The 14,506-nt window shown below is 36.4% G+C and overlaps 1 protein-coding gene and 1 long non-coding RNA gene across 6 annotated transcripts; one reads left to right on the forward strand and one right to left on the reverse strand.

Moving 5' to 3' along the window:
• Positions 1–8,571: 8,571 nt before the first annotated feature.
• Positions 8,572–13,724, reverse strand: LOC108013912 (leucine-rich repeat-containing protein 55). 2 transcript variants are annotated; one of them, XM_017079917.4, is made up of 3 exons: positions 13,384–13,724; positions 8,986–9,498; positions 8,572–8,925 (listed from the first exon to the last, which is right to left on the reverse strand). In XM_017079917.4, the coding sequence occupies exons 1-3, from the start codon at positions 13,396–13,398 to the stop codon at positions 8,737–8,739; spliced, it is 717 nt and encodes a 238-aa protein (XP_016935406.3). In that variant the 5' UTR covers positions 13,399–13,724; the 3' UTR covers positions 8,572–8,736. The 2 variants fall into 2 exon arrangements, with proteins under 2 accessions (XP_016935406.3, XP_016935407.3); XM_017079918.4 differs by lacking the exon at positions 13,384–13,724 and adding an exon at positions 10,397–10,490.
• On the forward strand, positions 10,677–13,383 carry LOC139353007 (uncharacterized). 4 transcript variants are annotated; one of them, XR_011604082.1, is made up of 4 exons: positions 10,677–10,695; positions 11,201–11,334; positions 11,404–11,460; positions 12,723–12,971. It is a non-coding gene; the product is annotated as an uncharacterized lncRNA (long non-coding RNA). The 4 variants fall into 4 exon arrangements; XR_011604084.1 differs by lacking the exon at positions 10,677–10,695 and adding an exon at positions 13,299–13,383 and having other exon boundaries at positions 10,898–11,334; positions 12,723–13,227; XR_011604083.1 differs by lacking the exon at positions 10,677–10,695 and adding an exon at positions 11,085–11,101.
• Positions 13,725–14,506: the final 782 nt, after the last annotated feature.

The following is a 14,506-nucleotide window of genomic DNA, read 5'->3' on the forward strand; positions in this document are numbered from 1 at the left end:
CCTACTTCAAGGGGCTTATTACAAAAGCATTTATATACAAGATATAAAATGCATTATATATATATTACAAAGATGATTATGTTTTTATTGAATTAAGCTTGCCAAATACAAACTTACAAAACTGTTAGCCATAACCTTCAGATAATCAATCCAAACAGACCTAAGTCAACGCAATTCAAAAAATATTATGATAACCTTTTACACTCCCTTTTTATAGAGTCGGATAAGCCTTGCCAATGTTATCGTAGGGCAGCGGAAAAGAGCCGGCCGGTTTTCTGGTCTGCAACGATAACGTCACAGAATTTAACAGTTAAAGAGAGCGCTACATGTGGGCTGTGTGTTTGTGCCTTCCACGTAAGCGCTGCGCGTGTGTGTGTGCGCTGCTCCCCCACTCTCTCTCTCTCTCTTTTGGCGACTCACAGCTGTTATGTGCTCTGAAATTCATTCGATTTTGTTTACATCAATTCCATGCTGGCGCTGTAGATGTGAATATGCTGCTGTTGCTGCGGATGGATGTGGATATATTTGGACGTTTTCTGGTATTTCGGGGCTCTCCGCCGCCGCTGCCCGAGAATTGTTGTTGCCTTTGGAATGACCTCTGTAGGCATTCTCCGGCAACGTCAGCAAGTGTCGAAGGGCAGGGGGCGTTTATTGCGGGGCGGTGGAAGGGGGAGGGCGTTCCAATCTTCAACTCCAATAACCATCTCATCCATCCAAACGCCACGGGGCCAAGATTTGCGTAGTTATATTGTTCTGGTTGTGGTTCTGGAGTTTCTGCGTTTTCCGCTCCCTTTTCGGGGCGGATTTTCTGGGGCTTTTCACACCGCCAGCATTTTATTGACTACGTCATTTGCGAACGGAGTCGGAATCATAGAAAATGCACTGCGTATTTCCCACTCCATCGGCCGATTGCTAAGTCAACCAAAAATAAAAGTCAGAAATGGAGGACGGACGGAAGACCTTGTCGGCCAGTGCGGAAATAATGCTTTCAGTTCTTATCTGGCCGAAAACTCAACTGATTACAGGCCGAGGGAAAAACTTATGTAGGTCTTATCTATGCGAGACTACACAGGGAAAATTGTTGATACATTTTATTGTTGTTTATTTATTCATGTTGATTTGCATTTTATGGGCCTGTGAGCATATCTTTATAATCACAGCTACAATAGATTCGAGATTATAGTGGGCTAGCTCTTATTTAAGCTTAAGAAATCATAGCAACCAGTATTTTTATTTATAAGTCTAACACCTAACTTGGAAAGTATAAATTATGATTTGAAATTTATAATGCCTTTAAAGGAGGACAGAAATGAGTATGAATGAGGCCTTAAAAGTTGTAAAGTTGAGAGTGTAAATTTATAAACTATTTTTACAATCGAATTTTGGATTGCTTTATTACTACAGTGGTGAAAACTTGTAAATACACTTTATTTTGCCAATAAAATACAGTTATGCATATCTCAATCCATAGAAATCCAAGCTATAGAAGTTCAACTGGTATTTTGACATTTGATATGGGTAGGTGATGATTGCTCCTCCCCCTTGCTGGCGGAATTAGAAGAAGATGAAGCGGAGTGGCGGCCAAGTGCAAAGATGAACTATCTGGTAAATTCAATTAATCATTTCTCCAGTGGAAATTCCGCACCAGCAGCAGCAACAACAACAACAACAACAACTCGAATCAACAGAGCGTTACCAGAGCTACAACAAATACGCAGTTACGAAAAGAAAACAACAAAGTGAATGTAAATGTGAATGCAATCCATGAATTACAACACCAAAAGCAAAGGCAACGAACGAAGGAAAACGCAAAAGGCAAGAGGCAAAACCAAAACAAAGCATAGGCGTTAGATGGAGCGAGATGGCGATAGTCAGATACAGAAAACAGAAAACATGCACACACAGATACAGATACAGATGCCCCGACACTCGGTTACACAGATACACGCACACAGACGCATTGACACATTACCCAAACTGGAAAATAGGTCAACCAGCTGAGAGGGCAATAGAAATGGCTGCCGTCTCGCTCTAGCGCCAACGAGAGTGCATAAGAGTGCTGTAATGTTAGGGAAAAGAGAGGGAGAGCATTACAGGCTGTAAGAGAGCGCAATTAGAACGGGAATCGGCTGTTAGCTAACAGCGGCCCCAATTCGCTGGCCGTTCTGATTGGACTCGCTCCAACTGGAGGGACATCCAGCAAAAGTTCTCAGCAGCTGTTGCACTTGAGATATGTAAACCCCCCTACTGACCCACCCCTCCCCATCCCACACCCAATGACCACATACCAATTTAAAGATTTTATTCGAATTTTATGAAAATCAAACCGGATTTTCGGTTTTCTTTGTAAAGCTGTAATTATTATTTTAACCCTTTTTTGTGAGTGTTATTATAGCCGCTGCATTTGGTAGGGCGCCGCTTTAGTTTCCTACACTGCAACTGGAAAATAACATTACAGAACATTAACTATAAATATGAGATCATAAAAAATCCACAAATTATTATTATACAATTTCCGAACTTAAAGATTGTCTAAATTTCTTTAATCCGATTCTGATTTACATATCTTAATCCTAATTTCGATTACAGAGCATTAATTATAAATATGAGATCATAAAAAATCCATAAATTATTATTATTAAATTTCCAGACATATAGAGCATCTAAATTTCTTTAAGCCGATTCTGATTTATTTATCTTAATCCTAATTTCGAGTGTATTTTCATTCCCTCCTTTATCACATGCTCAATTTTATGTTTTTTTTAAATTATTTTTATACTATTTCCGAACTTAAAGAATATCTAAATTTCTTTAATCCGTTTCTGATTTATTTATCTTAATCCTAATTTCGAGAGTATTCTCATTCCCTTCTATATCACCTGCTAAATTTTATGTTTTTTTTTAAATTATTATTATAAAATTTCCGATCTTAAAGAATATCTAAATTTCTTTAATGCGATTCTGATTTACATATCTTAATACTAATTTCGAGTGTATTTTCATTCCCTCCTTTATTACATGCTTAATTTTATGTTTTTTTTTTAAATTTTTATTATACAATTTCCGAACTTAAAGAATGTCTAAATATCTTTAATCCGATTCTGATTTATTTAGCTTAATCCTAATTTCGAGTGTATTCCCATTCCCTCCTTTATCACACGCTTATACCCGTAGATATGCGCACTCTGACGTGTGCGAGTGGGGATTTGATTGGATCGCCTTCGAAACCGGATTTCGAAAATATGTATGTCATTCCATACCGTTCCATTCAATTACGCTGATGCCTAGGTATCGCCGAAGGTATAGGTACCCCACAATGGACGGCCTTTGTTGGCAAGAAATCAAGTTGAAATTACCCCGATCGGACGACGGATTGAGAAGATGAGGGCAGTTGCCACTGGAGATGGCGATGACGCAGAGAAAGTGCAAGCTGTATGCAAATTAACGACACTGAATCGGGGCGGATTATGTGTCCATATCTGATTTTAATGGGGTGCCCATTATCTCCTGTTCAAATTTGAATTACCTAAGGTACACAAATTCTCACCTTCAGTTCTTAATTTAATCTTTTTTATAAAAGTAATGGATGTAGTTACATAGAGTGAATAATTATAAGTTGTACCCATACATATATCAACATTTAGTTTAAACTATCCTCCGACTTTTGCAAACTTTTCAAGACAACAAATATTTATTGACTACTTTGTACTAAATTATATGGACCAATAATAACACAAATATATATTGAATAGATAAGATTCACAGAATAACTATGTATTAATATCCATATTACTAATTATTTCTTAGGTTCTCTTTAAGGTTTTTTATGATTTTACATCATTCCATCCAATTTCAAAATCCTATTCCTAATTATTTTTTATGTTCTCTTTAACGTAGAGTTGTTTTTGTTTTTCCACACGCAAATCCCTGAAATATATCTTTCTACCCACCCCTTTTCCGGATTATTACCTATCCCAATCTTCCGAATTTCCAGAACTTATTGCGGCATTACGTAACCAACCCCATCTGCTGGCACTCACTAATTAGAGCCGCTTCGGTTCACCCCCAAAGTTGGAAGGAACATGTCAAGTGAGGCAAATTTGCTGTCATGACTGCGAACTTGGACGTGGACAAGAGCCTGGACATGGACATGGACGTGATGTGGACATGCCACCGACGCCGCGTCTGAGTTTTCCATCAAAAGATGTCAGTCGCCAAACATAAAACACAAAACAAACACAGAACTCCGAACTCCAAAACGCAAATCGCAGATGGCGGAAAATCGCCCTTGACTCGGAGTTAGCGTATATACTTTGCCTTCGACTCCGACTCCAAACTCGAACTCCAACTCCCACTCCAGATACGAAGGCCTTGACATTTGAAGTTGCGTGCGGGGATCATTAGAATGTTTACCTGTTCGCTGGCAAGAGTATCTAGCACTTTTTTTGACATCCAGCAGGTCGCGAGGGGAGATTCGCTGGTACGGAATGGAAAATCAAGTTACCAGCGAACAACAGGGTCGTGTGATTGATGTGAACATGTCAGCACGGACATGAAAGTGGACGGAGATGGGGCTTGGGCTTTGGATTCGACTGGACTGCACGGGCAGGAAGCATAAATTGTAGACAAAGATGAGCGCAGATACAAGATACATGCTGCTATTACACGACTCACAATCAGCTGCAGATACAAATTTATGTCATGTGCAGTCTGGACATGTGAATGACAAAAAGGCATCGCCACAATCTGATAGAGATTTGATTTTGACAACCGGTTCCACACAGCGAGAAAATATCGCTGGTGCTGGTCGTTAATTAGGTGCTTCTTTTATCACTAGGAGTATAAATCTATAAATCTGAAGATAGTTTTATGATCCAGATGGTGGGTAATTCTAGGGAAGGTATTGCAAAGAATACCTTTATTTTACTATCTACATACTTAGGTCCGCTTGATATTCTAGCAAACTACCTTATAATCTCTCATTAGTACATTATAACAATGGATTAAAATATAGTTGGGAACCAAATTCTAGGAACTATGAAGCAATAACTGTTAAGTTTATTAAATATTTTTTGCATTCAAATATATTACAATATTTACTTTTTTTATATTATAACAAAGATACAAATTGCAAATCCTTTTAAAGTATCCAGGAAGAATAAACAACATTTTTAATGAGCTCAAAAATAATATGATTTACAAAAAGGGTAATAGTTAATAGTAAATTATTTAATATTTCTTGGCCGATTCCCCCCTGTACCTTAAATTTTAAACTTTTGGCAACAGTGTACAATAAATAAACAATAATATTTCTAGGAAATATGAAAAACATAATAAGGAAAGCTTAAAGGTAAAGTTGCTTAAAGAGTCTTGCATTAAAATACAGTATTACATTTTTTTTAATTATAAGAACGAAGAAAATTGGAAAGGTAAGTATACAGAACGAATTAACTTTCTTTCTTATGAGTTAGAAAATATTTAGATTTACAAAAGGGGTAAATGTTGATTAAAATGTCAAAATGCTAAGTATGTGATGATCATCTTTATTTTTCTTGGTGCACATGGAGTTTTGAGGCTGGGATCCAACCGATCCGGCCAACCCAACTCGTCGGCTGGGGTCAAGCGGCCACCTGACAGCAACTTTCCTTGGCGGGCCGATTTCACCGATGGACGATTCAATCGGAAGGCCAGGAATGGAAAAGCAGAAGGAGAATCCGTGGAGCTGCGCCTCCAAACCTCCAAACCTCCAACTGGGAAACGGTGCGTGCTGTTGACATTGGGTCATAAATTCTGGTGCTGGTGGAAAACAGACAACAGTTTTCATTGTTTGGCTGCTCTTTGGATGCAAGACTTTTGTTTGGACAATACACAAATATGGGCACTAGGCAAACACCGATACGCAGCAATAGACAAATAAATGCCTCGAATGAAATTGGGTTGGGTTGGTCGGCCGAGGGGGAGGAGAGTTGCATTGGGTCGAGTTGAGTTTCGAAGGGGAAAGCCAGGGAAAGGAGGCTGCAAGCAGCTGTCAGAGCCAAACTGTTGACTTTGCCGCTGGCAGGCGGAGTTCAATCGAGTGAGCACACAATCAAAACTACCCCTGGCTAGGAAATCAGGCCAAAGACGCCATCAAACTGGCCAACTCTGCAACTAGGCAAGTTTCAGGGCGCAAATGGGTCAGCCAGCCACGTCACTTGCTGACCCACTTTCGAGTTTTTGGGTTGCAGAATCTATGTCAGGGATGTGGCCAGCATCAATCGGCGGCTGTGAAACTATCCTTGTGCAAATTCTTAGGCCAGTGAAAAATGGCATACTTGTGCAACACATCCTTTAGTTTTAGTTTTAGTTTTAGTAGTTTTAAGTAGACCTGTATTTTTTAATGGATATTTTCTATATTAATATTTTCTAAAATTATTGGAAATCAGCTCAGTTTGCTTGTTTGTTTGCTTGTTTGCTTTTTAATAGCTTACAAAAAATAATTCTTTCGGGAGAACTTCTACTGACAATTCCAGTTAACGACTAGGATGTTGTTTTTTTCACTATTTGATGATTTTTTATTAATTATTTATTATAAATCAACTAAAAGTGTAATGAACATATAATAACCTATCCATTCTATCAGAAAGATCTGACGAAATCTGAAAAATAGTCATAGAAAAGCAACTATTGTTACTTTAATAATTATTTTATTGAATTTTATTATTATTTTAATTAAAAATAAACTTAAGATTCATATTAAGGCGGTTCAGAATAAGTTTTATTTGTCAAATTTTATATAAAATTAACAGAATAACTATTATATCATGGGTTTTAAATCAAAATCTCAAAAATAAAATTCATCGCGGTTTTCTAAAGTCAATGGTGTAATTGGATTTTTTATTGGACTTTTGCAGGTCAGTGATTTTTTTATTTGAAAAAAAAAGTAACAGCTATTTTCGATCCCTGATCTATACTTTAATTTCAACACTGCCTCTGGTATGCGTTTAATGAAACCAGTATTAAATCTTAACTCTCTGTTTTTTGGACGCCGGCGTAAAAGGTTGATTAGTGTAGTAAATGATTGATTAAACAGTTGAAACATTTGATTTTAAGCCAAAATATCCAAATATTTCTTATAGTTTTGCACTGAAATATAGATATTTTCTCGCATTCATTAAAGTTTGACTCCATTGTAATGCGAATTTAAATTCAAGTAACTAAGAATCCTCGACACACTTTCAGTTTTTATCAACACCAAGGACATGCTGTCAAGGGCAAGCCCAGACAAGGTGTTACTTGACCCAGATTCGGAAGCCGTGAGCATTTATTTCAGGGGCTTTCAATCCACGACTCCGTCGTGAAAAGCGAGTGTCTTAAATATTTTGAAAGACATCTTAAGCGCTGCAAGAAAGAATCCAAACGATGCATGGTAGGTTTTACTAACTTTTAGTAAATACAGATTTAACTTGTAATACTTTGCCTTTTAAAAAATTGTTAACAGAAAGCAAAGAAAGAAATGGACGTGGTGAAGGCGAGGGGTATTTCCTTTTTTAATTTTACATATATTTATTTATTTATTTTATTTACAGAGGTGTTCAATGCTAGCGAACAGTAAAATACAAGCCAAAATAATAATCGAATTAACATATTTTTTGTCTCGCTTTTGAAAAAAACCAAAAAACAGGATCCACACCAAGTTTTTCTTTGTCCATATGTGGAAAGTGATTCGTTCTGTCGGAGGGTAACTCGGCTATTTAGGTGTGTGTATCGACTTCAATGGGAAACATTTTGTGCGATGGCAAACAGCTTTTATGCTTTTCAGAGCTTTAGTTCTAGGTTTTAGTGCAGTATATAATAATTGCAATTTGAGGTGGGTTAATTAAATCTCATTTCGGTGTCTCTTTTGAATGGAAACTGGGCCATTTTCTTAAATAAACGACAAAGCGTTATTGTGGACTTTATTTTATGGGATGGTTTGTGTCTCCACTTTTTGTAGGAAAATAAGAGCGCCATCTTTCGGCAGGAGTTTCTATTTTTAAAATCTGTATTATAGTTTGGACCCAAACCATACAATCGAAAGAGAGCTACCAGATCGTAAAAATTATAATTAATAAACATGGAAGAGGAAGAACGGAAGGCGCCTTTATTCAAAAATTTGAGAATATATTAAAAACAGAGATGGGGTAATACGACGAAGAAAAAAAGGGGGCGAATGTTGCAAGCAATTTAAGTAAGATCAACGGGCAATTCGCCCTTGCTAAAACGGACCCAATTCAATTTAATTTTCTCTATCTACAGAAAGGGTAATTAAAAAAGAATTTTAAAAATGTTTTTTTAGAAAAAAATATTTGTTTATGGGTAAAATGGTCCCATGCATAGATGGCAGTTTTATTTAGAGTTTAACAGCTAATTCACAAAATGTCATTAAAAATGTTTTTCCATGGCTCAATTTTATTTTAAGGTGTTTTAAAATGCTAAGTTGAGATTAAAATTATTTGTTATCAAAAAAAATTGTAATCAACAAAATCACAAACTTGTAACCATTTCCCACAGTTTTTCGTTGGACTAAGGATCTTAAATAAAACAAAATCGTTGTGTCTCCCTAAGGATTTATTAATTTATTAAAAATGATTATGAAATACTTTCGTTGTATAAATACCAATGGAATAAATGTTTTAAAAATACTGATATTAGACGCTCATTTAACGGCTACAAAAATTTCGAACAAACAAAATGAAGTCTCTATCTCTTTAGTCTCTATCTCTTACACACCGAAAAGATGCCCACAGCAAATGTGAAAAGAAATATGAAGAGATAAAAGGGGATTTTCCAATTTGATGGGGACTGCTCTTCGTTGTATTGCTGGTTGCACTGCGTCGCAAGAGGTTTGACCACCTTAAAGCCAGGCATAATGCAATCAATAGCTTCCAGGTTAGAGATAGTTGGCTGGAATTAGGGTAAATATTTAAAGATTATGAAGTCAAGACTTGACAATCTTATTCAAACCTTTACAAAGAATCTCCTTGCGATGGTCAGATTGCAGGCACACCGAATCGGATTGCCTCTGATCGTCGCTTTGGTTTTGAAGATGCCGACCAGGTTGGACATATCGGTCAGATTGTTGTAACTTAAATCGACGGATGGTATTCGGCACGCTTCATTGGGAAGTTTCGATATGTAATTATGGCTTAAATTCAGACTCTGCAAGCGAGGCATTGCAACGAACTTCCAGCTTGGCAGATTGGAAATTCTGTTATTGGAGAGGTCCAGGCGCAGAATTTTCTCAAACCCCGTTGAATTAAGTTCTTCTGGCACTTCCGTAAGTTCATTTCCGGCAAGAGACAAGGACTCAAGTTGAGGAGACCGAGACAAGCACTTGATATCAAAGCCGAAATTGTTACTACAATCTGCGGTCATTCCTTCATCTCCATAGGAAATCAAGCAGCGGCATAAATGTAATAGTGGTATTGCCGCAGGTATCACGACACTCCCGGCAATCAGGATTACAAAGGACAGTGCCTAAAAGTGAACGCGTTCAAAAACAGATTTATTTATTAGTTAATTTAATTTTTTCTGGTTAAAAGTCAATTTAAAAAAAACCATTACTATAACTATAGCTATGGATATTTTGGGGTTAGGAGATAAGTTGGGTTTGAAGGGAGGATCGAATTTCTTGCCGTGGAGAAGAGATGATATACCAGTTTGATTTCATGAAAGGAATAAACTACGCTAACTTTTATATTTTAAACGAGATTAAGCTTAAACAAGGAGGGAAACTAACTTTGGCACGCCGAGCATTGTATGTACAGAGCTTTCCAATTTTTAGAAAACAAAAATCTAATTATACAAATTTTAAGATAAATCGTTCTGTGCATTATTTTGACATTAATTATTCGATCGTCCCTATGGCAGCAAAAAATTGTATTCAAAACTCTGAAATATTAAAAGAATGATATTGCGGAGAGAACAAATTGATATGTCAATAAACACCGGAGTTATAATTTTTTTACATATTTAAAAAAATATTATTTCAGTCATTCCTATGGCTGCTATAGTATATGGTTATCCAATTCGGTTCGTTCCGACTTAAATACAACCTACTATTGAAAAATGACGTTTTGGATAGTTTCGTCCTGATAGCTTTAAAAATGAGAGACTAGTTTGTGTAGAAACGGATGGAAAGGTCAGACGGACATGGCTAGATCGACTCGTCTAGTGATGCTGATTAAGAACATACGAGTATATACTTAATGGGGTCGGAAACGTCTCCCTCACTTCACACAAACTTCTGACTGAAATCATTATACCCTCAGCAAGGCTATAAAAAGTCATTAGTATCAAAAAATGCACATTCTTAAGAACAGAAAAGTGCGTCCTCAATGAAATGCCGCAGTTGCCTCATATTTTAACAACTCACCATACACACCATGGTGTGCGACAATGCAAATTTCTGTATAAGCTGAACTAAACCAAGCTAAATGACTAGTTGTTATGAAATAAATTAACTGAAACTTTCTATTAACTACAAGAATTTTGATAAGGAAGCTTTCTCTACTAAGAACCATACTGTCAACAATACATCAATAAATAATTTAAGTAACGTAGGGCGTACAAAGAAAATGAAGATAAGACTGCAATTATTATTATTACTAGGGTTTAAATGGTGCACTTTTGGTCAGTGCAATTCCATTTGGCCACTTTGGTTCAAAGCAAACAGTATGAGTAATTATACGCAGTGAAATCAATAAAAAAAATTCCCATTGACACTTTTACAAAACCTTCAACAATGTGGGCGCTAGACAGGTTCTAGCGTTATAGGTTTTCGAGTGGGCGTGGCACACTGCTGGAACAACTGTAAGGTGTACAAGAATCTCTAGAATCTGCATTCCTAATCCCAACTTTCTGGCTTTTATAGTTTTGCGGGATCTCAGCGTTTATACGAACAGACGAGCATGGCTAGTGAACCGAATCAAGAATGTATATATAGTACTTTATAGGGTCGGAAACGCTTTCTTCATACTTTCCGACGAATCCAATATAATAAGAGGAGATAAAAGCTAACAGAAGGCATAACGTATACTGTTAAGGTCTTGCTGGCGATTACTTAAAACACACTGTTGGGGTTCGCTGACTATTACTTATTAAAACCGAATTATCAGCAAATGTATATTCATGTTGTATTAACATACAATTCTACAAGATGTTGTTTTTCACATTTTAGAGATTGCGTTGCTGGAAGTGAGTCAAGCTGAGTACAGAAGCTTAAGTAATGACAAACCAGACAAAGCATCAACCAGTGCCTTCGAATCGTTTGGAATTGTACGACTTAAAATCCGGAACAGGATTCCTCAAGAGGTTTGATTGACTGATTTAATAGTACATTCCCCCAAAAGGACAATTTTACTAACCTGTTTTATTTTGCAGACTTCTAAGGAATATCTGAGATTGAACAACTTGAAAAACGCATCGTTTAATGCAAAGGTTAGTGTAGCCATCAGCACAAGCAATTTAAAAAAATCGCTTCATAACAATTTTAGTTATCCTGTCCACCGGTTTCCAAGACGTGTTTTCGAGAAGAAAGCCATTGAAAAGACTAGAGTCGGGATTAGTAAACTGAAATCCATAAATTGTTGTGTTGAAACGTTAAAAAATCAAACAAAAACACCTCTTAACGAGGTAAGGGGACGTGACGATCGCACTTTCAACATACTCGTAGAGTAAATGGGTGTACTAGATTCGTCGAAAAGTATGTAACAGGCAGAAGGAAGCGTTTCCGACCCCATAACGTTTATATATTCTTGATCAGGATCACTAGCCGAGTCGATCTATCCATGTCCGTCTGTCCGTATGAACGCTGAGAACTCGAAAACTATAAGAGCTAAGCTATTGGGATTTGGCATGCAAATTCTTGGGCTTCCTGCGCAGCCCAAGTTTGTTTTATCAGGGTGCCACGCCCACTATAATGCCCACAATCCGCGCAAGGCTGCAGTGCCTACAGTTTTTATGCTAGAATACAATTTTAACAAAAATGTATCCTTCTCTTCAATACCTATCGAATGACACAACAATTTTGACACGACCACTATAAATCCCAAAAACCGCCCACGAATTTAAAAAATGTCGTAAATTTGAACCCTGATATCTCGGAAACTATCAAAAATAGAGAATTGGGATTTCAGTTTTAGATTCCGTATCCTTGTACGCAGCGCAAGTTTGTTACGCGAATATGCAAAGCCCACAAACAGCATAAACCTGTTGCGCCTCCAATTTTCATGCTAGCAAAAAAGTTTTAACTGAAATGTGTTAGTCTCTTAAATATCTATCGATTGACCCAAAAAAATTTACCACGCCCATAACGCTTAAATCTTTATACGGCCCACATAACCATATATTGAGATCGCGGGTAGGTGGCGCATTCCAATCTCCCTTTGGTCCCTTTAGCTGAGTATCGGGTATGTGATAGTCGAGGTACTCGACTATAGCGTTCTTCCTTGATTCATACTGTTTTTATAAAAATGTTTAAACTTCTCGCAAGGAATGGCATATTCAAATGAGAACCTCAAGGGCTAAATTTTTTGAAACTTAAAAGAAATCGTTTTAACCAATTTTTGAGAAAATAGGCAAAAAGGTGTAAATCAGTGGTTAATCAAAAAATTTACTAATGCAAAAGTTACCCCACAAAAAAAGCAAGTATTATATGAATCGTATTGCATTACCAGATTAACAAATTATCTCTTTTTCAGATACTCCAGCTATGGCTCGATATGTGGGAGATTAACCAAAGTCATGGTTAATTGTCTGATGTTAGGATAGTAGATCAAGGAAATTGGATGGTACCTCAACTTTCCGTTTTCTCTAAATGTTGTGGAGACCCCGAAGATTTCCTTAAATAACTTCCAATGGAGAACTGCAAAACGCTTTTCAAAACATAGTTTTAAAGTATTAATTTATTAATTTCATATCGACAATAGATTTTTTCCTTATGGCTCCTAGTTAAATATTTAAATCTGTACTAACACCATACTCTAAAATGTTCCACAGGGTCCTACAGGGATTCCTGATCTGCTATGAGTCATATGACTGAGACATGTCATCTCAAATGTGTCATAGATAGCGGAGGCAACTGCAGCCCATGCTCGCCACTTCTAAAAACATGGATTACTTAATCTTTATAGCCCCGCTTTGGATGGTCGTTGACAAATGGTTTGTATCCTTCCCCTCTGTATATGTAGTTTTCGGAACCTGAAGGTTAGTTGCGGTCTCGAGACTTGAAGAGATCTTTCATCTTTATGGAACCCATCTGTTATTATGTTCCCTAGCTTAGGTGTTGTTGAGAGATTACGCATTTTTCTTAAAGAGGTTTAGACTGAAGGCAGCAAAAGACAATAAGATAATTATACCTACCGTTTTGCATTTCATTTTTTATATTCAACTGTTTAGACCGACACAATCAAATTGAATACGTTCTGATATTTTAAGAGCACCGTGTTTTATATCACGTATTCAAGAAAAATATATATTTTTTATCTGGGCGCAAAGAAATGGTATTACAACTTGCAGAATCTTATTAGAGGTGAGCGTAGAGTGACCGATAAGCCGAAAGATCAACTATTCTTATTAGAGGTGAGTGTAGAGTTATCGATAAGCCGAATGATAAAACATTTATTCTTTTTGAACATTACATATGTGGTTGTAAGTTCATATTTTTTATTAATCTTTTAAAATGATTGTCTTTTGGCATTACGGATATATACGAATAATATAAATACAATATATATCGAATAATATTTATTTAATATTGATTGTCTATCGGCATTACGGACATATATACGAATAATAAATATACAATATATATCGAACAATATTTACACAATATATGGGCATTTCCACGGGTCGCGAACGTACGTTCGTTCGCACTTAGTGCAAATAAAAAAAGAAAATAAACGTTTTCTAAATTTGTTTTTCTATTTGATAGCATTTTGTTAGATCTTTGCTTAGTGTAAATGATTTCCATGTTGGCTTATCAACAGTTAATTGAAATCGCTCTCTTTGGATTTTTATCTTCTTATTAGATTGCAATAAAGAGATTTTGTAGAAAATGTGGAAACAACTCATATGTTTTCCTTGCGAAATAAATAAACATAAAAGTGCCTTTAAAAGGAGCTAAAAATTAAAATAAATACATTTTTCAGTTTTCAGGTAAATTTCTTCAAAAAATCAAATGAAATATGCTGTGGTTCCACTGTATAATGAAAATATGGCAATTTATTTATGAAAATACACAAAAAATTAATATGATTATAAAGATTTTTTTCCGTCCTGGTTGACTCTCGTCCTTCTCTGCCCTGTCACTTTTATAAAGCTAAAGAAAATTCAATATTTTTGAATCAAGGCGCCATGTGTTCTTCCTCTTCCATGGACATGAGTTTAATTTTATTCCGATCTGGTAGCACGGCAAAATATGGTTTGTGTCCATGTGAGTCAGCTTGAATACAATTCAATTGTTGTTTAAGAACCTTGCTAAAAT

Source organism: Drosophila suzukii, chromosome 3, assembly GCF_043229965.1.
Source record: "Drosophila suzukii chromosome 3, CBGP_Dsuzu_IsoJpt1.0, whole genome shotgun sequence".
Taxonomy (NCBI): Eukaryota; Metazoa; Arthropoda; class Insecta; order Diptera; family Drosophilidae; genus Drosophila; species Drosophila suzukii.